Genomic DNA, 27,039 nt, shown 5'->3' with positions numbered 1-27,039 from the left:
TAGAGATTATCTCTCAGGAAGACGTCAAGCGAATTTTTATCTGCTTTTTTGAATAGGTATATTTTTCGTTTATTTTTGGAGGATTTGGGGGTCACAATATTCAATCTCGCTACGACAGCCCTATCTTCACTAATCCTCTGTCTTAGTCCCTGTATTTGTCTGTAAATAAATGTGTATACGAATTAGCTTATTTTAAATTGATCTAAATTTGTAAATACTTTGACATGTCCTATATCCTTGTAGAAAGAGATCTACGGATGAATAAAGCTACTACTACTAGATTTGATACTCGATATTAGCTCAGGATTGTTTGCTGCGAAGAGTCGGTTTTCACAACCGTTTCCTATTTGTGTGGGCTCATGAACTAACTGCTCGAAATAATTTCCAGAGAATGCGTTTAGCACAATTTCGGATGATGTTTTACGCGTAGCTCCGGATTTAAACATGTATTTTCGCCAACATGGTGAGGGTATATTAAAGTCACCATCAACTATAATTGTGTGAGTTAGGATTGTGTTTGAAATCAGCCTCAAGTTTTCTTTGAACCTTTCAGCAATTGTATCATCAGAGTTGGGTTGTGGGTAAAGTTGTGGGTAAAGAGATGTAATTATTATTTTATTGCAGTTGCCAGGAATGACCTCTACCTATATTACCTGACAGGAACTATCAACATCAGCTTCGCAACAAGATCAACTACTTTTAACAACAACAAACACGCCACCGACAACTGTGTGTAGCCTATCCTTTCTGAACACTCTTAGGTACCTCGAAAAAATTTCGGCTGTATTTATCTCTGGCTTGATCCTGCTTTTAGTGCTTATAACGATTTGAGGATCAGTGCTTTCTGTTAGCGCCTGGAGCTTTGATACTTTGCCAACACAGCTACAACAATTTACAGTTGTTATACTAATGGTTCCTAGATCTACGTTCTTCCTTTGTTCGATCTGCACCCTTTGAGACAGAAGCCCTTTTTATGTTTCCCTGAGTCCCTCTAACCTAAAAAATCGCCTAGTCCACTCCACACAGCCCCTGCTACCTGTATAGCCGCCTCCTGCATGTAATGCACTCTTTACCTGTTTAGTGAAATATGAGACCCCGACACCCTACAGCGCAAGTCAAGGAATCTGCAGCCTACACTGTCTCAGAACCGTCTCAGCCTCTGATTCAGACCATCCACTGGCTCTGTACCACAGATTCGCAATTGGTCCTGTTGACCATGCTACAAATGATGAGCTCTTCTTTCATCTCGCAAGAAAGACTGGCAGCCTTTACCACTTGTGATAGCTGTTCGGAACCAGAGAGAATCTCTTCCACTCCAAATCGACATATATCATTGATATTGGCGTGAGCTACTACCTGTAGTTGGCTGCACCCTGTGCTCTTCATGGCATCCGGAAGGACCCGTTTCAGGTCTGGAATGACTCGACCCAGTATTCACATGGGTGCACAGTGGATTTCTTCTCCTCCTTGGCAACCATGTCCTTAAGGGGCCCTACAACGCGCCCAACAATGGAGCTCCCAGCTACCAATAATCCCACCCTCTGTGAATGCCTGGATCTTGCAGGCTGAGAGGTTTCCTCTCAAACAGGACAAGTGACTGCATGTACCTGAGGTACAGTGTCAGTCACAGACAGTACGTGGAACCTGTTTATCAGAGTAACCAAGGAGGCCTTATTTTCACCCCCCTGGGAAGTATTTCGCCGCCTGCCCCGCCCCGAGGCGATCTCCCACTCGATCATTGGTGAGAGGTGAACCTCAGTGCGAGCAGTAACTGTGCTGCCCACTGGTGCAGAGAGATTGGTGGACTCGTGGATCGTGCTGGACGTCTGTTGGATCTCATAACATTGATGAGCACCCACTGCAGCCTCATTGTGGGTAATTGAAACCGTCACTGCCTGGAGTAGAGAACGAAGTGTCGCCAACTCAGCTTGTATCTGCACACAGCGATCACAGTCTCTACCCATTCTAAAGACCCTGGAAAACTACACTGCACAGACAAAAGAACGACTGTTGACATGTGCTATGGAACCATATTGTAGATGCTGACGAAAATGCAAGAACTGTGTCTAATAGATTACCATGCAAAAACTAAACTATCAAGACACCCAGATGAGACTAAATAATTCGGTTCTGATTAGGAATATGGAATATGTCACAAAATCCGTTTACTTTCCGACACAGACGTAAATGCGAAAAACTTGTCTATTAAATATTAAATTAACAGGCAGACATTCAAGAGACAAAACTACCAAAGCACACAGACGAAACTATATAATTCTCTCCTGGTTAGGAACTCGTAAAATGGTACAAAATCGGTTACTTGCCTGTTACTGCTTGTGCCTCAGCCAGCTGTTGCTGCCTTACTGAATTTGAACGTGGTCATTTAACCCTTTACTGGACGCCGAAGCTCACTTCTGTCTGCATGCATAATCTGACCTCTCATCCTGAGGTGCGCCACCTGCCATTGTTAACATTTTGAGTACCTTCCCATTTTTCACTGCAGTAAGCTCCCAGTGTGTTTCCATCGTCTTGCCAGTCACCATCTAGTTATTGTGAGCCTCACAAGACGTTTCTGACCCCACGTGCCTTCCTAAGTGTTAATGGAGCTATGAGAAGCTGGATGTTCCTTCTGTGATACTGCAGAAAGACTTGCCAGGAACGTAGCCATTGGACATGATTGCTGGCAGTGTTGATCACGAGAATGTACAGTTGCAATAGACCGGGCTCTGGATGGCCATGTGACACTACTGAGAGGGAAGACCATCGTGTTTGGTGCATTGCTCTAGACCACTATACTGCATCTGCAGTAGTAATTTGAACAGATTACTACTTCAATCACAGTTCCGAGCCAGACGCCCTGTAGTGTGCATTCCACTGACCCCAACCCTCCGCCATTTGCAACTTCAGTGATGTCAAGTACGAACTCATTGGGAGAAGGGTAGAGGTCTGTCGTATTTTCTGATGAAAGCTGGTTCTGCTTCAGTGCTAGTGATGGCTGTGTGTTGGTTAGAAAGTGGCCAGTTGAGGGCCAGCAACCAACTTTCCTACATGATAGGTACACCAAACCTACACATGGAGCTATGATCTGGGATGTGATTTCGTATGACAGCAGGAGCACCCATGTACACTGACTGTAAATTTGTACGTCAGTATGGTGATTCGGCCTGTTGTACGGCCAATCCTGTTAGAAATGCTTCCTGTGTAAGACAAAAAGGCCATAGATGTAGGTGCCACTTCGTTGCTATCGTCACTCACCCGTTGCACAGAAGGCTGATAGCGCAACACACGTTTGTTCTGCCTCTCACTATAACCATTCTGACAAAAGGTGACTTCGAGATGTGATAGCTCAGCTGCCAAACTTTCAGGGCCTGAGATAACGTGAGCCCTGTGAACCAAGGTACGAAGTACTCTTTCACGCCTAGCTGGCTCAGTGTCCAATTCAAATTTTAATTCTCGACGTCCTGTGATCAATCTCACGGAGAAATCGTTTGACGACGCAGCTTTGTCTGTGCTGGGGAAAGGTTTGAATTTCGCACCGACGCCTAAGAGTTTGCCAGTCATTGATTTTATTAGTTCTATTGAACAGGCTGTTTATAAACTACCTTTGGAGGCTGCAGAAGAGGTTAGGAGGGAAGCTTGTTGTGTGTTGACTGGGGCCCGTCCACCCAAGTGTAGCATTACAGCAGCTGAGGCGGCTGCTTTTCGTTCACTCAGAATGGATCCTGATATTGTTATTTTACCTGCGGACAAGGTAAATGCCACGGTTTTGTTGAACAAGCACGATTACATTCAAAAGATGCAGTGATTCTGATTCGGCGTATCGCAAAATTGGTGTTGACCCTGCTAAGAGTGTTGAAAGACTAATAACCTCCTGAAGAAAAGTTCTCTGTCACAGGAGACTATCAAGAGTCTTAATTCTTACTGTGCTGTACCACCTAGATTTTATGGCCTTCCTAAGGTCCATAAAGAGGCTGTCCCATTGAGGCCTATTGTTTCTAATATTGGTGCTCCAACATATCGTGTAGCTAAACATCTTGCTAGTTTGTTGAGCCCATTAGTTGGTAGGTGGGAACATCACATTAAGAACTCTGCAGTTTTTTACGTCGATTGCAGGGATTGCGTTTGAAAGACTCTAATATTTTAGTCAGTTTTGATGTGATTTCTCTTTTCACTCACTTTCCTCTCTCTGATTCGTTGCAGCTAATTGAGGTTAAGTTTGGTGTCGAGTTAACAAATTTGTTTCGACATGTGCTGACTTCCACTTACTTTTTATTCAAAGGTCAGTAATACGAACAGACTGATGGAGTTGCAATGGGAAGCCCGTTGTAACTTATTGTGGCCAATGTGTTTTTGGAGGACTTTGAGGAACGTGCATTGGAGTCATCGACCTTGAAACCTGCGTGTTTTTTTTTCAGATATGTAGACAATACTTTTGTTGTTTGGCCTCATGGGAGTTAGAATTTAAACCGGTTTTTGGAACACCTGAATTCAATCCACCCGAATATTCAGTTCACTATGGAGGTGGAAAAGAATGGATGCCTTCCCTTCCTTGATGTGTTGTTCGCTTAAAACATGTTTGGCAAAACTCCTCTCATCTAGCCACAGTTTTTCCAAGCAAGCCTGTACACGTTCAAACAACATTTATTCGTTTAACTGTAGTTTGTAACAGACACTGTCTGTCTTTATACGTATATTGACAGTAGTGAGAATGACCACAAATGCAGGCAAGCCAGTCCTGGCATTGACTTTGGCGCTATGTTTATAGGAAGCCTACTCACACTGACTTGTATCTGCGAGCCGATAGCTGTCACTATCCAGCTCAGCGTGAAGGAGTACTTCGTACCTTGGTTCACAGGGCCCACGTTATCTCAGACCCTGAAAGTTTGGCAGCTGATCTATCACATCTCGAAGTCACCTTTCGTCAGAATGGTTATAGTGAGAGGCAGAACAAACGTGTGTTGCGCTATCAGCCTTCCGTGCAACGGGTGAGTGACGATAGCAACGAAGTGGCACCTAAGTCTACGGCCGTTTTGCCTTACGCAGTAACCATTTGTAACAGGATTGGCCATATTTTGTGGAAATATGACTAGAAATGTGTTTTTCGACCACCTTCTAAGATTAATGCCCTGTTGGCGTCCGTAAAAGATGATCTTGGTTTGCTTAAGGCTGGTGTCTATCGTATCCTTTGAAGTTGTGGCATGTCATATATTGGTCAGACAATCAGGACTGTGGAAGACCGGTGTATTGAACATAAGTATCACACATGCTTACAACAGCCGAACAAATCTGCTATTGCAGAAGATTGCCTTGACACCAGTCATCCTGTGGAATACAACAACACGGAGATTCTGGCTTGCATGTCCAGTTATTGGGATAGTGTCATTAAGGAAGCTGTTGAAATCAAACTATCAAGCAACCTTATAAACAGAGATGATGTATTTTGTCTAAATGCTGCTTGGAATCCGGGTCTGTCTTTCATCAAAAAACAGAGGGACAGGATTAGCGCTACCTCCCTTCCCCCCCTCCCTCCCACCATGTTGATTAATAGTCACTATCGATATTTCTTATGTTGGTTATCTTTGGTTGTGTGTTGACTTTGCAGTTACTTGTTCTCTGTGTGGTATCCATGGAGGTAAAAATTCTGCCTCCATGGTGGTATCTTCATTGTTTTTCCTCTGTGAGCCGAGGTATTAAATTCCCTTGCACATTGCTTCCTCCTTGCAGTTGTGCCTTGAGAATGGCAGGGTGTGCTCCTGCCAAAATATCGGCGGTGGTCGACGACGTCACCCGTCAGCAAACCCGTAAATTATTTGAAGAACTTTTTTTTTCTCCTTCATTGCGGCTGACTTTTTCGCTTAAAACATGTTTGGCAAAACTCCTCTCATCTAGCCACAGTTTTTCCAAGCAAGCCTGTACACGTTCAAACAACATTTATTCGTTTAACTGTAGTTTGTAACAGACACTGTCTGTCTTCATACGTATATTGACAGTAGTGAGAATGACCACAAATGCAGGCAAGCCAGTCCTGGCATTGACTTTGGCGCTATGTTTAAAGAAGAAGAAGAAGAAGAAAATTAAGACTCTGGTCCAGAGAATGGCTTAAAATGGGAGATTTGCCCACAAATATCTGTTAAAGGAAATATTACTCTCAGAACCCAATGATTACATCAACTTTCTTCGGATAGGTAATGAAATTTTTTAAAAATTTGTTAAGGTCCTCCTAAAGGAGCAAACTTGTCTGTCGACTTCATCCTTATCCAGCCATGGATGTGTCAAAAAAGTCTGTGCATGTACCAAGAAAGCTTGTGAATTTAACCTTACGTTTGAAGCAGAAGCTTTTCGTATAAGCTGTATTTTGGCACAAGTCAGAATGGCTATTAGTGCAGATAAAGCATTTGTAGTAGCTTCGAGAGCTGTATCAAAACACTCTTCAGAGTAAAGACCACAAAAACAACAATACTGACTCTGGCACTGTGTTTAAATAAGAAGGAAACAAGACACTGGTCCAGGGAATGGTTTAAAATGAGACAGAAATATACAACTGAAATCCTGCTAATGGAAATGTTACACTCAGAACATGAAGATTACATCAACTTTCTGGACAGTGAAAGGTTTAATAACATGTTTAGCATTACTTCGCCCTCGCATAGAAAAAGAAGACACTAGTATGCGAAAATTTGTTCTCTTTTACTTATTTCTCTAAGACAGTCCGTTAAAATACCACAACGTACGAACATACGGCCTACATCGCCCGTGGGAGAACTGGAGAACTTAGATTTTCTTTTATTTCATTCCACTTCCACTTTAAGTGACTATATGTGTAAAATATTGATTTTGTCCAGAACCTTTTTATGCATAATATATGACTCGGGTAGATGCTATCTTCGTAATTTTCAGTGCTATTTTGTTTTTATACTTGACCACCTTTCTCATGTGTGTGGAAACTCACGATATGATGAGATAAAATGTAATAAAACAATTTTTCACTAAACATATGCAGTGAAATATCGCCACAAATAACGTCCGTCGAACTTTCCGTCAATCAAAATTTCTGGCATACACGTCTGACACGATCTATGCTTGATAAACACGTCAAACAGCACTGTACATGGTCGAATATTTGGCAAGCATAGTTAAGTTTGACAAAACGTTTGATTGTTTACGGGGGACTTAAAATGTTATTTAAAGAAAATTCCTTCATTAACTTACGTTCCTGTTTATACTGGGTGTCACTCGTAAGAGTCGTCAGACGCGTTTTCTGTAGTGCTGATATTTCCAGTTTCGTTTTTGCAATGTGCTGCCACAGTCAGAGCAAACAATTACTGCTCATCACGTGTTTCCTGTGACATCCAGTGTCAACCGAAACGTCAATTTGTTTCCGGCTACAGACGAAATAAGTTTTTTAAAGCGGCCTTTTCTACATCTACATCTACATCTATACTCCGCGAGCCACCTTACGGTGTGTGGCGGAGGGTACTTATTGTACCACTATCTGATCCCCCCTTCCCTGTTCCATTCACGAATTGTGCGTGGGAAGAACGACTGCTTGTAAGTCTCCGTATTTGCTCTAATTTCTCGGATCTTTTCGTTGTGATCATTACGCGAGATACATGTGGGCGGTAGTAATATGTTGCCCATCTCTTCCCGGAATGTGCTCTCTCGTAATTTCGATAATAAACCTCTCCGTATTGCGTAACGCCTTTCTTGAAGTGTCCGCCACTGGAGCTTGTTCAGCATCTCCGTAGCGCTCTCGCGCTGACTAAATGTCCCCATGACGAATCGCGCTGCTTTTCGCTGGATCATGTCTATCTCTTCTATTAATCCAACCTGGTAAGGGTCCCATACTGATGAGCAATACTCAAGAATCGGACGAACAAGCGTTTTGTAAGCTACTTCTTTCGTCGATGAGTCACATTTTCTTAGAATTCTTCCTATGAATCTCAACCTGGCGCCTGCTTTTCCCACTATTTGTTTTATGTGATCATTCCACTTCAGATCGCTCCGGATAGTAACTCCTAAGTATTTTACGGTCGTTACCGCTTCCAATGATTTACCACCTATGGCATAATCGTACTGGAATGGATTTCTGCCCCTATGTATGCGCATTATATTACATTTATCTACGTTTAGGGAAAGCTGCCAGCTGTCGCACCATGCATTAATCCTCTGCAGGTCCTCCTGGAGTACGTACGAGTCTTCTGATGTTGCTACTTTCTTGTAGACAACCGTGTCATTTGCAAATAGCCTCACGGAGCTACCGATGTTGTCAACTAAGTCATTTATGTATATTGTAAACAATAAAGGTCCTATCACGCTTCCCTGCGGTACTCCCGAAATTACCTCTACATCTGCAGATTTTGAACCGTTAAGAATGACATGTTGTGTTCTTTCTTCTAGGAAATCCTGAATCCAATCACAAACCTGGTCCGATATTCCGTAAGCTCGTAATTTTTTCACTAAACGTAAGTGCGGAACCGTATCAAATGCCTTCCTGAAGTCCAGGAATACGGCATCAATCTGCTCGCCAGTGTCTACGGCACTGTGAATTTCTTGGGCAAATAGGGCGAGCTGAGTTTCACATGATCTCTGTTTGCGGAATCCATGTTGGTTATGATGAAGGAGATTTGTATTATCTAAGAACGTCATAATACGAGAACACAAAACATGTTCCATTATTCTACAACAGATTGACGTAAGCGAAATAGGCCTATAATTATTCGCATCTGATTTATGACCCTTCTTGAAAATGGGGACGACCTGCGCTTTCTTCCTGTCGCTAGGTACTTTACGTTCTTCCAGCGATCTACGATAAATTGCTGATAGAAAGGGGGCAAGTTCTTTAGCATAATCACTGTAGAATCTTAAGGGTATCTCGTCTGGTCCGGATGCTTTTCCGCTACTAAGTGATAGCAGTTGTTTTTCAATTCCGATATCGTTTATTTCAATATTTTCCATTTTGGCGTCCGTGCGACGGCTGAAGTCAGGGACCGTGTTACGATTTTCCGCAGTGAAACAGTTTCGGAACACTGAATTCAGTATTTCTGCCTTTCTTCGGTCGTCCTCTGTTTCGGTGCCATCGTGGTCAACGAGTGACTGAATAGGGGATTTAGATCCGCTTACCGATTTTACATATGACCAAAACTTTTTAGGGTTCTTGTTTAGATTGTTTGCCAATGTTTTATGTTCGAATTCGTTGAATGCTTCTCTCATTGCTCTCTTTACGCTCTTTTTCGCTTCGTTCAGCTTTTCCTTATCAGCTATGATTCGACTACTCTTAAACCTATGATGAAGCTTTCTTTGTTTCCGTAGTACCTTTCGTACATGATTGTTATACCACGGTGGATCTTTCCCCTCGCTTTGGACCTTAGTCGGTACGAACTTATCTAAGGCGTACTGGACGATGTTTCTGAATTTTTTCCATGCCCCTCCGATAGAGCAGTTCCAATTAATCTAGTGCGATATTCGTATTATCAATATGTATTAACAGGAACAGTAACGAAGAGCACAGCGACAGAATAACATTACTGCATGACAGTAGCAGTCAGTGTGGGTAAAGGGAGTGCTGTCGTTGCTGAAATACGGGCTATTCTTCGTGTTTTACTGTACCTATTAATACATATGGACAAAACTTATGTTGTGCTAGACTACACTACTGGCCATTAAAAATGCTACACCACGAAGATAATGTGCTACAGACGCGAAATTTAACCGACAGGAGGAAGATGCTGTGATATGCAAATGATAAGCTTTTCAGAGCATTCACACAAGGTTGGCGCCGGTGGCGACACCTACAACGTGCTGACATGAGGAAAGTTTCCAACCGATTTCTCATGCACAAAGAGCAGTTGACCGGCGTTGCCTCGTGTAAGGAGGAGAAATGCGTACCATCACGTTTCCGGCTTTGATAAAGGTCGGATTGTAGCCTATCGCGATTGCGGTTTATCGTATCGCGACATGGCTGCTCGCGTTGGTCGAGATCCAATGACTGTTAGCAGACTATGGAATCGGTGGGTTCAGGAGAGTAATACCGAACGCCGTGCTGGATCCCAACGGCCTCGTATCACTAGCAGTCGAGATGATAGGCATCTTATCCGCATGGCTGTAACGGATCGTGCAGCCACGTCTCGATGCCTGAGTCAACTTTTCCTGAGCCCCATATATGAATGGAATGGTTAAAGCCCTAATAACTGGCACAATGACATGTACCCTCTGCTACGCACTTCCCAGTGGTTCGCAGAGCATAGACGTAGAAATGAGTCATTGTTGGAATTGGCCAATTCACATAAATTCCTGGATTTTATACTTTGTAGGGATATTAAATGGAATTATCAAATATTCTCAGTCGTGGGTAAGGCAGGTAGTAGCCTTCAGTTTAGTCGTAGAATACTGGGGAAATGCCATCAGTCTACAAAGGACATTCCTTACAAATCACTAAGAGGGGATATTGAACGTATACAGAGAAGGGCAGCACGAATGGTCACAGGTTTGTTTGATCCGCGGGACAGTGTCATAGTGATATTGAAGGAACTGGACTGACAGACTCTTTGAAGATAGAAGCAAGCTATCCCAAGAAAGTCTACAACAAAGTTTCAAGAATAGGCTTTAAATAATTACTCTAGGAATATACTAAGAGTCCCTACACATCGCTCACATAGGGATCATGAGGATAAGATTAGAATTATTACTGCACGCATAGAGGCATTCAATCATTCTTCCCGCGCGCTATACGTGAATGAAATGGGGAGAAAACCCAATAACTGGCATGAAGAGACGTACTCTGCCATGCACTTCGTGGTGGTTTTCGGTGTATATACGTAGACGTAAATTTTAATGAACCGTTAGAAACAAAACACGAGTCAGGTGGAGTCTACTCCCACTCTGTCAGCTCTGCATTTGTATCTAACAACTTATATCGCCAGAAATTTTTTTCCGGGAGTAGTCCGGCTGTAGGCTGTCACTGCTAGACAAAAAAGGGAGAAGACGCTGCTTATACGCGATTTTGGCTATGCGCGTGCGTGGAAGTCCACTGGCAGCTGCTTGAACGATACCAACTCTCACTCAGAAGCAGAACACAACCGAACTATGGTTTCCTGGACTCACGCTTTGTGATGTTGAATGTCTTTGGAAAGAAACATGGCAGCTAGTGGGTAGGAGTGTCTACTGTAATGTAAATTTCGTGTGCTGGGCGTATATTGAATAGCTAACAGTTTGCTCCAGCAGTATGTTGATAGTGGTTATGGCCCGTAGTAAAAGAAAATATTCTTCCCAATGTATATATGTTGTATACTTAACCTGCTGGTTTATGTAATATTTTTGGATTTTTTTATACGCCAGTGACACATTTGTCAACGTGTAGCAGCTGATGAGATAAAGGAAACAGTGATATCTCCGTTTGTGTCATATTAGTAATCGCAAACTATTGGGTGACAAGTGTTCTGTTAATACTTTCACGCATAGGTTGTGAAATAAGTTACTGACATGTTTGCCAGTTTGAAGAATAAAATAAAAGAAGAAACTGGAAACGATGTAGCAAAACTTGCTCCAATACTCAGCAGCCCTCCACAGAAAGGGTCTTCAAGGCATTCAAGACAAGGTTCTGGTTCGAGCGTGGGAAGTATATCTCTTGATGGGTTGCGAGAAGATGGTGCTACATCTCCAACTTCGCTTAGCAGGCGTGACAGTGTGGATGTCAAACTTGCAGAAGGAAAAGTAAGACATTTTTCGCTGTCGATCACTAATACCGAATACCACTATTTGTATATGCATTCATTTCAGTGTGCATGTAAAAAAAAATCCTTCGAGCCCATGTTTAATCCTGTACATTTGAACAAGGCCATATTATGTAAAGTTCAGGTTACCTGTACCCTGCAGCGAATGAAGTGTTGTTTGACTTCAGAGGGGAAACTGTGATTTGTCGTATTTAGTGCCAAGAGTGGATTGGAACCTGAGATTATATTTAAGCAAACGATGTATACCGATTCTCGCTTTAATACAGATGGTACCTTGTGTCTGGAAAAACATTACTATTATCGAGTTGTAAAACAATATTTATACAACCCTACACATGGGCCTCCTGCCCCCCCCCACCCCCTCCTTTTTCCCTTGTCATACCAGCCTTTTTAGTTGTCAATAGATAAAAACCGTACCTTTTTGAAATATGCTTGTATTGCATATTGAGTAATTTGTGCCATTTAGTTTCCTCACTTTTTATTACAGCCTAGATATTTCTTTGTTCATGATAATTTTTGAAGTAAATGAAGTATGCCTATAAAAGTGCGTCTTTCACGTATCCTGCTCACTACTGAGATCCGAGTTTTGTATGTGGATGACAGTGCTTTACAAATCCACTAATTGATGAATTGAGGTAACAGAGCTAATACTGATACTGCCTCAAAATTTTGTATCAGAAAATAAGTTGATTGTTGTCATGACCAGAAAATGTGGATACCTTGTATTTAATACCTAGGTATTTTTGGAATAATTGAGATGGTCTTGTGCTTTTCATCACACTTATTTGCTATGCACATGCAGTATACTACTTTGATCGTAATTTGCACTAGTTTGTTAAGAGAAATTTGCAATTTTTGATCTCATGTTGAAGTCAGAATGCTTACAATGGACTCTTGTTACTTATAAAGTGGATAAATTGAAATAGCATCTAGAAGCTACTAGTTTCTTACTTTGAAATAATTTACCTCCATTCATGTGTCAATAGCAGTTGGCAGTGTAATGTGGAAAGGACAACAGTAGGATATTTTACCATATACAAAATATTTACATGTCACACTTGACTGCACTTGTGACATTACACGCTTTGCTGCATTGTCATAATGTAAAGCTACAAGCGAATGCCAAAAATGACGTAATTGTCACTGCATAAGGCTCTCAGCTTTTAACTTTAACATCAGCATTCTCACTTTGCTTCTGTGTAGCAGAATACACGTGCCATGTTTGGTACATATCTGCACATGGCAAAGAGGCTGCAAAGGCAGTGAACGAGACATGCAGGGTCATTACTGGATAACTGTAGCCTATATTATTTGGCAAGATATGTAAGCGGTTACTATGTTATGAGGTTACTGCCAGTAAAGGTTTCTTCATTTTTGTATGAGGAGTAACATTTAATAACACAGATTCTCATATATAAATAGTACTTTCTCTTGGGAATGACCCACACCAAATCCCTTTAATTATGTGACGAAATAAATATGTATCACATGTCTGGTGTCATGTATTGCTTTGTCAGTTTCTAGAATAACTAAATTACCTTACAAATTAACAAAATATTGAAATTCTGTCCTCTATCCCTGATGGGCTTTAATTTTACTATAAGTAGCACAGTGTGAAATCCTTTGCACATATGTTCCTACTAGTACCATTCTGTTAGTTCTTGTGCAAGTCATATTTTAATTTATTTTGTTATAAGTGGTTTCGTCATATGGCTTTGGATTTTCTCTAGATGTACAGTAAACTTAGAACTGACATTCAACCTGGCAAGGTTTACACACAATTTAATGTGAATCTCTTCAGCTTTTTCCAAAGCTGTCTATGAATGTGTGGATGTGCTCCCCTCCCCACTTACACACACTTAAATTATCTGTGCTGGTAATAAGATCCAATTTATTGTCTTGCTGGTGCCACAGTGGTTTGCTGTTGTTGATAGTTCCAAACAATCAAGTTCAAAATGATTTATGCTTGCTTCCGTGCTTTTATTTGGCAGGTTTTAAGCATGAAAGAGATAAAACGTCTTGAGAAAAGAGAAGATGACTGGAAAAGAGCAATGCAGAAGCGAGAAGAGGAATGGAAAAGACAAATGGAAAGGCAGGAGGAAGAATGGAAGAAAGAAATGGAAACCAAAGAAAATGAATGGAAAAGATCATTGGAATTGTTAGAGAAAGAAAAAATTGTTTTGGAAGAAGAAAAAAGAGAAGTAGTGAAACAGAAACTTAGTTTGGAGGAAGCCTTAAAAGTGGCTGAAGGTATGTATTCTTTGCTGCTGATGAATGATTTTTTAACAATCAGTGTTGTTTGTTTTGTATGCCAAGTTAATACAAATATTCAAAAGCATGTTACCTTAATGTTCTCAATCGCAGTGCTATTGAATCCAGAAATTACACCATCATGAAGTAGACATACTGTGAGGATTCTATATCCTCACATTTTGTAATATTTACTCCTTCTCAATATTTCCTAAGCCTGTTATTTAGTTGTCTGTATACTGGTTATCATTAGCCACGCGGCACCTGCTAGTTAAGCCGCAGCAGGCAGTGAAAGATTATCTTTTCCTGCTAACTGTGATTTTGTGAATTATTATTGTTGCCATGTCGTATGTGCAATGGGCATAATGTTTGAATCTTGCAGTTAGTTAACAGTGTTCTTGAGCTACAGACACATTTAAATGTGTGTTCCAGTGTAACAGGCTTAAAATTGCATTAATCTTGAGAATATGTGCAGTCTAATTATTCACGCTGTGTTTACATTATATCCAAAGTTTGTCTTACAATCCTAAATATATGTTGTTCCATATCGGATTTTTCTTAATCGAAGTGTAGATGCAAGTAGTTTTTGAGGAAGGAACAACTGAAACTGTAAGTAATAGATTTTGTGTTCCATCATTAACTGGTATCAGTTACATAATTGAAACTTCCTGGCAGATTAAAACTGTGTGCCCGATCGAGACTCGAACTCGAACAGGTCCCGAGTTCGAGTCTCGGTCGGGCACACAGTTTTAATCTGCCAGGAAGTTTCATATCAGCGCACACTCTGCTGCAGAGTGAAAATCTCATTCTAGTTACATAATTGATTAGACAGACAGGATGAGCAGCAGTCTGTGGCTGTTTGATGATGATGATGTGACAAGGTGTCATCATTGAATGGCAGTAGGAGGATACAAGGGGACTTGGACAGAATTTGTTGATGGTTGGTGAACGGCAGCTTGCTCTAAATGCATGTCTGTTCATATGGATAGAAAAAACAATCCAACATTAGTAGTGTGCTGCTTGACACAGTCCTGTCAATTAAATATCTGGGTGTAACATTGCATACCAAAATGAAATTGAATGAACTCTTAAGGGCTGTAGGAGGGAAGACGGATGGTAGAATTCGGTTTGTTGTGAGAATTTTAGGAAAACAGAACACTTGTGTGCTACGTTTCTGAGTTTTGCTAGAGTGTTTTGGATCCTTACCAGGTCGGATTAAAGAATGACCTCAAAGCAATTCAAAGGTGTGCTGCTAGATTTGTTACCTGTAAGCTCAGTCAACAGATGAGTATTATGAAGTTAAATGGGAATGGCTGGAGGAAAGACAACATTCTTTTCATGAAACACTGTTAAGAAATTTTAGAGAACTGGCATTTGAAGCTGTCCGCAGAATGTTTCTACTGTTGCCAACATACATTTTGTGTAAGGACACAAAGGTAGGAGAAATTAGAGCTAGTATGGAGGCATACTGACAGTTACTTCTCTCTTTCTCCATTTGTGCATGGAAAAGGGAAGTAAATGACTTGTAGTGGCACAAGGCAAAGAGTGACTTGTGGAATATGTATGTCTTCTCATAATATGCTGTTGAAGGAATATGTGTGAATGTGCAATTGGAGACAGATGTGGAGAGGAGTAAAGTAACACTGCCATGATAATGCTACTGACACTGCTGAATTACTCCATATGCCTTTCTGTAATTGGCCACTCATATGTATTCCTTCAATAGCGTGTTATGAAATGAACTGTGAAGGAAGCAGCTGTTAACAATTAATGACAAGATTTTGGATTTTCGTTTGTTTGATAACAATTAATGACAGAACATAAAATTTATTATTTATTGTTAAAATTGTTTCTTATTCAGAAACCAGTTCAGACTATGCTTTGTTTAGGAAAAATTCTGTATCTCACAACACACAACGAACATCTTGATACTGTAACTTCAGATACAGTGGAAACACAACGTGAATAATCAGAAGGAAAACATTCTTGAGATGGATGTAATTCTACCCTTATTATATGGCAATGCACGCGTCTGTATCTCAAGAACACTGCTGACCAATTGAATGACTCAAATATTATGCCCAGTACACACCCAACACAACAACAACAACCATTGTCAGCAGATGAAGGTAATTTTTTGTTTCTGGATAGAGCTTGACCAGCTTTCGCTGCATAATTATGAATACTCAATATGCGGTGAAACTAAATGGTAAGCCTAGAAAGTGCTACGGCGAGGATAAAGGATCTTCACAATGCAAACTATCCTAAACTTACAGAACATTCGAACAAAGGTGTAGCGTATATACCATAGATGAAATGCAGAGTACTGATACATCTCTGTTGTCCAGCCAACAAAGGAAAATTAGGGGAAAAGATTTATGTAGTCACAAACTTTTGTGCAACATTAGGAAGAAGTGCCACAGACAACATACTAAAAGTACTTACTGTTCGAATGTGATTATAGGGGTTACTTTTTTACATTTTTTGTGGGTAAATTGAAACTTGCCACCTCTAGTGAAAATGTTTCCCAGTACAAAATTAAACTGTATTAATGCCCTGTCAGGTGCAACCCAAAGAGGGACAAGTTAAATGTGTGGAATGTAGGAATAACCCACTTCAAAAAAATAAATTTGCTCACTGGAGATCAGACCTATAATGGCTTAAACCTCAACCCGTCTTTCTGCAGGAAGCTGCTAGGTCGGACACATGCATGTGCCTTTCTAGAGCCAGAAGGCAGAAATTAGTGTTCACAGAGACTGTACTTGTAGTCAATGCAATTAATGGAGGGTTAAATTTCCTACAAAAAGATCCTATTCATTTTTACTCTGGACTAGGAGCTTCTGTGTTGTGCAGGATGGATAAATAGCAAATTATTAAAAATAGTATAAAATCATTGTTAAATGAAATAGGTTAAGAACAAATGTTAAATATGAGTACAACATCCAAGGGCAGCAGAACTGTATTGAGGTATAAATGGTTTTTAGGGGTAATGGGGGAGAGGGTCGAGGGAAGAAGCATGAGGGAAGGTAGGCTAGGTCATGCAATTGCCTCTTCCAAAGGTCTGCAAACAGAAAGAGCCAAGAGGAGTGTTCCCGTTCTCTCTGTCATATTACATCACGAGAAGCAACTACAAGGTGTTTTACAAAGTTCTACTGACCTATCCACAGTTGCTCTTATGAATCACTGGCAATACAGTGCCCGAGCATGACTAGTGGGTGTTTATTTTCCACATAGTTTCCTAACATTATGTAGAATACAAATATGAGTTACTAGTAATACTAACACAAAAAACATACATAGACAAATTCTGTGTAAATCTCTGCACATTGTTCTACACCGCTGTAGGATAAATCGATTCTTAGTCATCCTGCAGTTGTGGTGCTCTTCCAGGAAAAGTGCATACCCTTGCCATGAGCGCTGCTCGCTTATCTATTTAGAGACTGACTATATGTCCCCAGTATTTCCTGTCCAGTTCTCTTATGTGAGCAAACAAAATAACTTCACCCTGCTCATGTTTGTATAGTGGGGTTATTTTTAGTTTGTCGTGTACTTATCAGCACTTATTAAGTGAACTATTATGTTACAAAGTTCAGCTGCCAATGCTGTCATTTGTCTACTACTTTGAAGTGCAACATGCTGTCAGTATGTATTCCATAATGAAGATTTCATTGTCTCCACTACCAGTAGTTTGAATAATTCTCAGAGCATGAAGGGTATCAAGTGCATTACCTCAGCCTCACCTCTCCCAACATCTGAAAAGACCTAGAGGCTTAAATTGGCTCCCTCTCCAACAGAAATAGGTCACCAAAGTGTTATAGAACATCTGATATTTCAGCCTCAGTAAAGTAGTGCATACGCCAGATTGCCGTTAAACTTCAACATGATCAGACACATTCACACCCATCTTGGAAGATGTGCTGTATATGTGTGGTACTGGCTCCATTCAGTGCAGCCTATTCTAATTATGCTAGTGATTCCTGAGTGAAAAAGATATATGCAGCCTCCCATAACACAATTAATGGTGAGAGAAGTGCATTAACTTCCTGGCATTCATTAATTCACCATCAAATGGTTACAACATTTGCATGACTTTACAGTGTGCAGTCAATGATAAACACCAGCACGGTGCCACATTTACCAATCCACTCCTTTCCAACCAACATTACATAGGTTGTTCACAGGAATGTACATTACATGAATCTTCACGTAATTGAAAATTAGTATGCATTCTATAAATTGAAATGAACTCCGATATATAATTATGAGCTCAGTGAAGAACACAACTACTCCTAGATGACTTAAGAATCGCTTTCTCCACTAGCAAATCCTAGCAAATGTAGAACAGTGTGCAGAGATTTATGTAGGATCTTTCCATATGTTTTTCTTGCCTTAGTGTTATTAATAACTCATATCTGTATTTCATGTAGTGTCAAAGTACTTTGTGAAAAGGAAACATCCCCTGGACATGTCTGTGCACTGCTTTGCCAATGGTTCACTGGGTGAAGTGTGGAAAGGTTGATATAGTTTTGTCAAACACCTTGTAATTGCTTTTGGTAGTGAAGTTAGTCAGAGAGACTGGGGACTCCACTTGTTAGCATTTCAGTTTGCAGAGCTGTGAAGGAGTGAAGTGCATGACTACAATCTCGAGATGACCTTCCCTCACACTCTGTCAACCAGCCCACCTCACCCCTCCCCACCCCTTTTTTCTTCACTTGTGAGTAGTAGTTCCCAGCAATAGGATCGACTTTCTGCAAATGTCTATGCAGTGATGAATATTAAAGTCCCAGGTATAACACCCTACATCAATTCACTCTGATGGATCCTTGTTTGCGAGAAATTGATGAAAATAAATTTCATTTTTCATGACACCTAATAGCATTAAAAAATTGTCACATTGAGTGGTTTCATTGGGTAATGAGTAGAGTAAGGCCTTCACACGCAGGAGGTCATGGGTTCCGATGTCGTCAGATTTTTCAAATTTTTTTATTATTCCTTTTATTTTTAAATTTTTATCAAAATGACTGATCATTACTTTTATTCAATTAATTGGATTAAATGTAATTTATTTCTATTCCTTTGTTGCATCATTTTAATAACTGTACTTTCTTTATTTGCTCTCACTTTTCTTCCTGTCATCCTTTTTCACTTGAAATATTTTTGCAAGTGATTTTAATTCATCTTATGTATTAATTTCAATTTAATTTCTTTCTTTTTATCATCATATTTTTTGATCCATGTTATTGCATTCATTATTTCTATTCCTTATTTTGATTGAGATTCATATTACTTATAATTCTTGACAAGAAAATTTTGCAAAAAAGATAACACAAAAAAATGCTAACGTGTCAAATTATAGTGAATTTGGCAATTTTTAAGAGATACAGTGAAATTTCAAATTTTACCATTTGAAAAAGTCATAATTCTGAGGATGGCAGTTCACTATTAACCATAACTGTTAATAATTGACAGCTACTGCAAATTAAAATTGCATTTTGTCTTCTACTCTCCTTAAGGCTGAGGTTCGTGTATAATTTTGAAGATAGTGGTTAATTTCCCAAGTAATAGACTTTGATGTGACAACGAAAATACCATCAAATTTGGCCAATACCAACACCAAATTTGGCAAAAAATCACTGATTTTAGAAAAAAATATTGAATTTTGTAAAAAGAAAAATGAGAAATTTGGCTCTTCAAATTTAATAAAAAGTAACACCAAATTTGGCAACAAATGACGACAAATTGGGAGAAAACCACCACTGAATTTGGCAAAAAATATTACAGCATTTGGCAAATAACACCAAGTTTCGCAAGAAAATTATGTCAAATTTGGAAGAAAGAAACCAAATTTACAAAAAATAACGAACAATTTGGCAAAAAACACCAAATATGGTGAAAGAACAACACCGAATTTGGCAAGATAAAAAACATTGAATTTGGAAAAAAAAGGTCAATGAATTTGGTAAAGAAACACCAAATTTGATGAAAAATTCAACCTATTTTGCAAAAATACCATTGAAAAAATAGCACCAAATTTGGCAAAAAATACACCGATTTTGGACACAAAATAAAATGTTTTTTCCCATCTCTGCTTATAATCCCTTCTTTCATTTGAATTGTTATCTGTGTCATGTTGTCCATAGTGCAATAGGAATTCAACTATTAATGCTTTAAATGTTTGTATGACGAGTACCATAAAAAATGCATATCTTTTAACAAAAAAAAAACATCTCGACACCGTTGCACAGTCAGTATAAATAGATTGCTTTTTAACCGTTAGATTGGCATATTCAGATATTTGAGTATTATAATAGACAAATATAGTTAAATTCACATCATAAAAATACCGAATGGAAAAAGAATGCTATAAATAAAAAATGAGAATGAATTAAAATAATCATATGATGATTAAAATGTTGCCACAAAAGACTAGAAATAAAAAATTACAGTTAAACCAATTAATTGAATAAAAATAGTGATCAAAGTAATTTCAATTAAGATTTAGAAAATTTAAAAAATGTAAGTCACCCAATGCGACTCGAATGCACAATCCCCCCGCACATTAAGGCCTTACCTTACTCTTTACACCACACAACCTATTTTTGCTTAATGGTATTGAGCACTTTTTTTGTCGGTTACTTGAAACGAGGGCCCACCAGGATGAATGGCTGCAGGGAGTGATTTTTGGGGTCACAATGTGCAATACTGTACAGATGGTTTCAAAAAGTTGATCCCACCACTTGGGAACTCTTGTTAGATGTGGTATACATAGTTAATATTTGTTCTTAACCCATTTCATTTGACATCAATTTTATATTCTTAAAATATTATTTTTAATTATCTGCAGATTTTTTCATGCCCTAGGACTACTAGTCCTAGAGGGGGAAAAAAGAAAAAGTAAGCCTTTGCACCAATGAAGTCTTCTTATCATGATGTACTGCTGGGAGTCTGTTGAATTATAACTCACTCAAATGCACTAAAGATGGCTATTTACAGCTGATACCTGGGTATGCAACAGAAAAAAAGAAGATTGCAACAGATTGTTGTGTTGTGCTTCTGTCATTTCTTATAATAATACGCAGTTGCAAAACAGTACCATATGGAGTCAAAGCTGGTGAAAAATGAATATATTAAAATTATGGTGCATTAAGGAGTATCAGTGTCATTCAAAAGCTTTATCACACAAACAGTGGAGTGGACATAAAGCTGTGGGTACGCAGGGTTATAAGAAGTGATCTTTGCTGTTCAGATTTTCCAATATTTTCAATAATGACCATTACATCAGGGAACCTCTGACGTGTAAAGTGTAATCTATTTTCAATGTAGCATTCTGTCCTTGTGTGATAGTGATCATCCGCATGTGAATAATGTCATAGATACTTCCTTTGTGTAGTTGATGCTGTTTCTTGTGTGTCCTAAACATTCATCTGGCCTGTCACCATTGAATAACATCTCCTTCCTCCTCCCCCCCCCCCCCCCCCCCCCGCCAAATCCCATTTCCCCCATAGAAATAGGAGAGAGAGAGAGAGAGAGAGAGAGAGAGAGAGAGAGAGAGAGAGAGAGAAGGAGATGCCTCAGGGGGCTTACCACTCTTTGGCAGGTTTGTGCTTGGTTACCACAGGGCCCAAGCCTTTGCAGCATCTTTTTTCTTCCATACTGCATTTCTGTCTTCTTGCTTTTTTCCCCCCCTCCCTTGGAAAACATGTCTGGGATGTTTTAGGAAATGTGTTCTGCATTTTCACTGGCTGATATCACAACAGTCTCTCCACTGTTTTTCATTCCTTTTTCCTTTCCTCTTTACCCTTCTCCAGTCCTCCCTCTGCTTCGGCATTTGAGATTCTTCTTTTTCTTCTTCCTCCTTGTACATTCCTGAAGGCTGGCCCATGTGTTTGAAGTGTAACAGGTGACTGGGTAATGTGTAATTTCCAGCCCTGGGTCAACAGGTAGAGTTCACACATACCCCCTTGTACAGGCGAACCCCAGGGGTGGGTGAGTGCCTGAGCTGCTACCTTTCCAAATTGCCAGTTGGTCCTTCTGTCAGGTGTGGCCTGATGGGTGAACAATCACATAAGGCGGGTGTGCGTCCCGCTCTGAGGAGGAGGCCCCAGTTGGAAGAAGCTCACCATCGGAGAAGCTGGCAATCATGGGAGATTTTTTCTCTGTGAGCCAATCATCTTCACAGTCAATGTCTACTAAACAAATGGAATGAGGCTAATGGTTCAAATACCCTCCCAGCTGCACCACAGTTCCTCTTGGTTTCACGTACTGAAGATGGTTACTAAAGATGGTCAGTACTTTTCTTGGTAAACGTGTTGATGCAGTTGTCGGCTGGTGAAATCCTGCTCTCGTATATGCAGTGGCACTTTGTCTTTGGAGACTGCTTCTGATTCTCAAGCACAAAAACTGCTTGCAGCTTCACTTCTCCACAGCTATCTTGTTCATGTTGAGGCTTATTGAATGTTGAATTCTTCACATGGTGCTATTTACACTAGGCTGCTCAATGGTCTGACTAAGACAGAAATCCAAACATAACTCTCTGTTCAGGGTGTCATTGCAGTTCATTGGGTGAAGAAAAAGGTAGATGCATCCTTAGTGCGCACACACACTCCTTTTCCCACTTTTGACAGAGTTGTGTTTCTATCAAAGATCAAAGCAGGCTATGGAGTTTTCACAATCTGACCGTACATTCTAACTACAGTGCGCTGCTACCAGTGTCATCATTAAAATCACAGAGGAATGTCCTGTCAATACCTGGCCAAATGTGTGACCTGTGGTAGGGATGCTCATGAGAGCTATTGTCCGCCTCCTCCTTCCCGCTGTATCAATTGCAATGGAGACCATGCTGCCTCCTTGTGAAATTGTCTTGTGTATCTCGATGAGTGGGCCATCCAGATCTGAGTGAAGAAGAAAGTGCCTTATCTGCTTGCTCGCAAGTTATTGGCTAGTTGGAAATTCTGCGTTCTACCATCTGGCACTTAAAAGTACTGTTCCTCCTATATCTCACTCCATGAGGGACATGTCCGCAGCTTGAGGTCTAGTGACTAGCGTTGCTGCCTCTGGATCGCAGGGTCCCGGGTTCGATTCCCGGCTGGGTTGGGTATTTTCCTTGCCTGGAGACTGGGTGTTTGTGTTGTTCTCGTCATTTCATCACCATCATCATTCGTGACTGTGAAAAAAAACTGGGACTTCGCATGGGCGCTCATGACCGTGCAGTTGTGAGCCCCACAAACCATTCGTCGTCGTTATCATCATCATCATCATCATCATCATCATCATCATCAGGAGGGACATGGCCATGCAGACGTGTGACCTTGAATTCTGCAATGCAGTTTTAAAATTGCCCAGTGTCATGGTAGCATCCCTGTCCCCTCCTCCAGCTGTGCAACAAGCCACCAAACTTTTGCCGCGCAGGGCAAAGTCACCTACAACACATTTGGCAGGCTGGAAAGGACAGAAGAAATACTCCCACAAAGACTTCTCACATTCCTCCAGCCAACAAATATCTGAGTCTTCCTCTACCAATCGGAAAGGCTCCAAGAAATCTAGTAAAGGCATATGGTCTTCTCCTTCACCGACTTGGGAGTCTCTTCGATGGTGTCACCACATTGATTCCTTTCCCAGCCGACCTCTGTGACACTGGTGTGCACTGCCAACCATTTTTGTGCCCTGGACTCTGCAGACTGACAGAAGTAGAATGCTGACGCCTCTGTAAATATCGTGGAGCAGGATCTTCCAGCCTCCTGCGCACTGTAGCACTGTGTCTTTGAAGACTGGAACTTGGCAGCCATCAAGATGACACCCTTCATTTTTTCCCTCCTCCCCTTTCCTCGTCATGTCTCTCCCTCAATGGGACAATTGCGGCCTTCATCCAGCAAAGAGGACTCACGGCTGCCCTTTGAATTGCAGCGTCCACTTTGAGCTGTCTCATTTCTTCCCACTCCACTTTGACCCTGCCCACCATCCCCCTCCCGAGGACAACACTCCATATGGAGGAGTCATACTGCTCATCTGGGATGATGTTCAGTCAGCCCATCTCCATGACTACCCAACTTCAAGCTGTCGCAGTCCATATTTTCCTTCCTCACTTCACCTTCTCCCTTTGTGCCGTTTAGATTCCTCTGTCATTTCGTGTCACTAGGGCAGACTTCCTCCAGCTTATTCGGCAACTCCCTCACCCCTTTCTGGTGCTCAGTGACTTTAATGCACACCATCCCCTTTGGGGCTCTCCCAGAACCTGTCAGAGAGGTGCCCTCTTGGCTGACCTTCTGAATCAACTTAACCTCATCTGCCTTAACATGGGAGCACCCAAGTATCTTTCAGACTCCTATTTGGAACTCTCCATCTGCAGTGCCCGGCTTGCCCATCTTCTTGAGTAGACTGCGGACCCTGCCCCACCTAGATGCACAACCAAGTGGCAGCTTTCTAAGGCCGACTGGAGGCTTTACTCCTCACTGACGACCTTCAGTGAATGTTTCCCAGTTGTGATGACTAGGTAGAATATCTTACAAATGTTAGCCTTACTGCTGCAGAATGTTCCATTCCTGGCACTTCCTCTGTACGGCATCATGTCCCAGTCCCTTGAAGACCTGAGGCATGTCGCGATGCAGTTCGCGCAGAGAGATGTGCTCTCTGCATTTTTAACAATCATCCTACAATGGCACATTGCATTTGTTGTAAACAGTTATGTGCATAGTGCTGTGCGTTCTTTGGAACAGCAAAAAAGCTAGCTGGATTTGTTGTATGGGCCAATCTCTGAAGGCTATCTGGGACCAAGGTCCATTCCCCAATTTCTGGTCTGACAGTAGTAGATAATGTCGTCTGGATCCTATTGCTGTCTCCAACACCTTGGGCCACTATTCTACGGAGATTTCGAGCACCACCCACTGTCGCCCTGCCTTCCTCCATTGGAAACGTGTGGAGGCAGTTCGGACGATGCCCTTCACTTCTCAAAATCTTGAGTGCTACAATGCAGCCTTTACTGTGCGGGAGCTAGATCATGCTCTCACTTCATCCCGATCCTCCACCCCAGGGCCAGATGATGTTCACATTCAGATGTTGCAGAACCTTTCCCTTGCAGGCAAGCACTTTCTCCTTCATACATACAGACGCATCTGGACAGAGAGCATATTTCCAAGATGCTGGCGTGAAGCCACTGTCATACCCATATCTAGGCCTGGTAAGGACAAACACCTTCTTTCTAGTTATCACCCCATTTCTCTTATCAGCTTTGTTTTCAAGGTGGCGGAATGTATGATTCGTAGCCAGATGGTATGGTGGTTAGAGTCCGCAATTTACTAACCACTGCACAGCGTGGGTTTTGATCATGCCGTTTTGCAGTTGACCATCTTGTCACGCCATGACATAAATGGTTTTCCGTGGAAATACCCTACTGTGGCCATTTTTTCGATTTGGAGAAAGCCTACGACACCTGCTCAAGGACTGGTATCCTCCGTACACTCTACACGTGGGGCTTCCATGGCCGCATGCCCTGTTTCCTTCCAGAATTTTTAAAAGACCAAGTTTTCAATGTAAGTGTGCGCTCTGCCTTGTGGGACATTTTTATCGGGGAAAACAATGTGCCTCGGTGTTCCGTCCTGAGTGTCGTCCTCTTTGTTGTCACCATTAACCCTATTATGGCATGTCTCCCGCCAGACATTTCCGGCTCCCTTTACGTTGATGATTTTGTGATCTAGTGCAGTTCACCATGGACTTGTTGGAGCCCTGACAATGGCTTATGCTTTTCCCCTGACAAAACCGTTTGTACGAATTTCTGGTGGCGCTGTTGGTTTCTTCCACAGTGTTTACATATTGGGCTTGTTGCTCTTCTAGTTCACTGAAATTCCTGAGGCTCATGTTCAATAGGAAACTTTCTCGGTCGTACCATGTGTCTTACCTTGCCACCTGCTGTACCTCAATGTCATATGTGGCCTCAGCGATACTTCTTGGGGAGTGAATCGGACCACCCTTCTCCATTTGTACTGGTCCCTTGTCTGTTCGAAACTAGACTATTTGTGTTTCATTTATTCATCTACACATCTGTCCCTCTTACATCGTCTCAATACTATCCACCGTTGTGGCGTCCGTTTGGCCAGTGGCACCTTTACACTAGCCCAATTGAGAGTCTTTATGCAGAAGCTGCCGAACTACCGCTGTCATACTGCCATGACTGTTTCTTCAGCATGTACACGTGCCGATTGTCTGCCATACCTGACCACCCATCCTGTGCCTCATCCTTCAATGACTCCTTTTATTGCCAGTATGGGGCACATTCCTCTTCTCTGTTGCCTTCTGGAGTTTGCATTCAACTCTTGTTCTGGCAGCTTAACTTCACCCTACATGCCACTTTCTCGATGGCTCTTGGACTGACTGTGGTGTCAAGTGTGCCTTCGTCATTGGCACCAACAATTTTTGGTATCGACTTCTGAAACACTGCTCAATATCTACATCAGAGCTCTTCGCCCTGTATCAGGCCATGCAGTACATCAGGCGACACAGGCTTTTCAATGGCATCATCTGCTCCGACTCTCTGTGCCCTTCAAGAATATCAGTGTGCTGTACACCGTCCATTCTCAGTGCAATGGCTCCAGGAAAGCTGTCACTTGCTCACTCATGATGGAGCCACTGTGAAGTTCATGTGGGTTCCTGCTAATGTCAGTCTGAAGGAAAACGAAGCCGCTTACAGTGCTGCCAAGGCCACAGTCCTCGTATCTTGACCCACTAGTTTGTCTGTTCCCTTCTAATGATCTCTGTGTTGCTGTCTGTCAGCAGGTGGTGTCACTTTGGCATCAGCACTGGTCCTCCGTTTAAGGGAACAAGCTCCGGTGAATTAAGCCTCTCCCAGCGGCTTGGATGACCGTCTCTTGGCCCTCTTGCTGTGAGGAGATCTTTTTAGCTAGGGCGCGTATTGGACACTGTCTTTTTAGCCATCGCCACTTGATCAGGGGTGCACCCCTGCCATGTTGTGCTCATTGCCCTCAGTCTTTGACATTTTGGCATTTACATTCTATTTATGTTTGCTGTCAGAGTTATCGGCCGTCTTAGCGAATGATGCGCAGGCTGGTGA

General features: G+C 41.5%; 1 protein-coding gene across 2 annotated transcripts in view; it reads left to right on the top strand.

Moving 5' to 3' along the window:
* Positions 1-11,112: 11,112 nt before the first annotated feature.
* The window catches only part of LOC124804988 (golgin subfamily A member 1), a 122,847-nt gene continuing 106,920 nt past the window's right edge, over positions 11,113-27,039 (top strand). For both annotated transcript variants that reach the window (XM_047265393.1, XM_047265385.1), the window contains exons 1-2: positions 11,113-11,709; positions 13,721-13,979. In XM_047265393.1, the coding sequence (XP_047121349.1) occupies positions 11,479-11,709; positions 13,721-13,979 (490 nt within the window). In that variant the 5' untranslated portion in view covers positions 11,113-11,478. The remainder of the gene's footprint in view (positions 11,710-13,720; positions 13,980-27,039) is intronic.

The sequence above is a fragment of the Schistocerca piceifrons genome, chromosome 1, assembly GCF_021461385.2.
Source record: "Schistocerca piceifrons isolate TAMUIC-IGC-003096 chromosome 1, iqSchPice1.1, whole genome shotgun sequence".
Classification (NCBI taxonomy): Eukaryota; Metazoa; Arthropoda; class Insecta; order Orthoptera; family Acrididae; genus Schistocerca; species Schistocerca piceifrons.
This window is presented reverse-complemented; position numbering and strand designations above follow the sequence as displayed.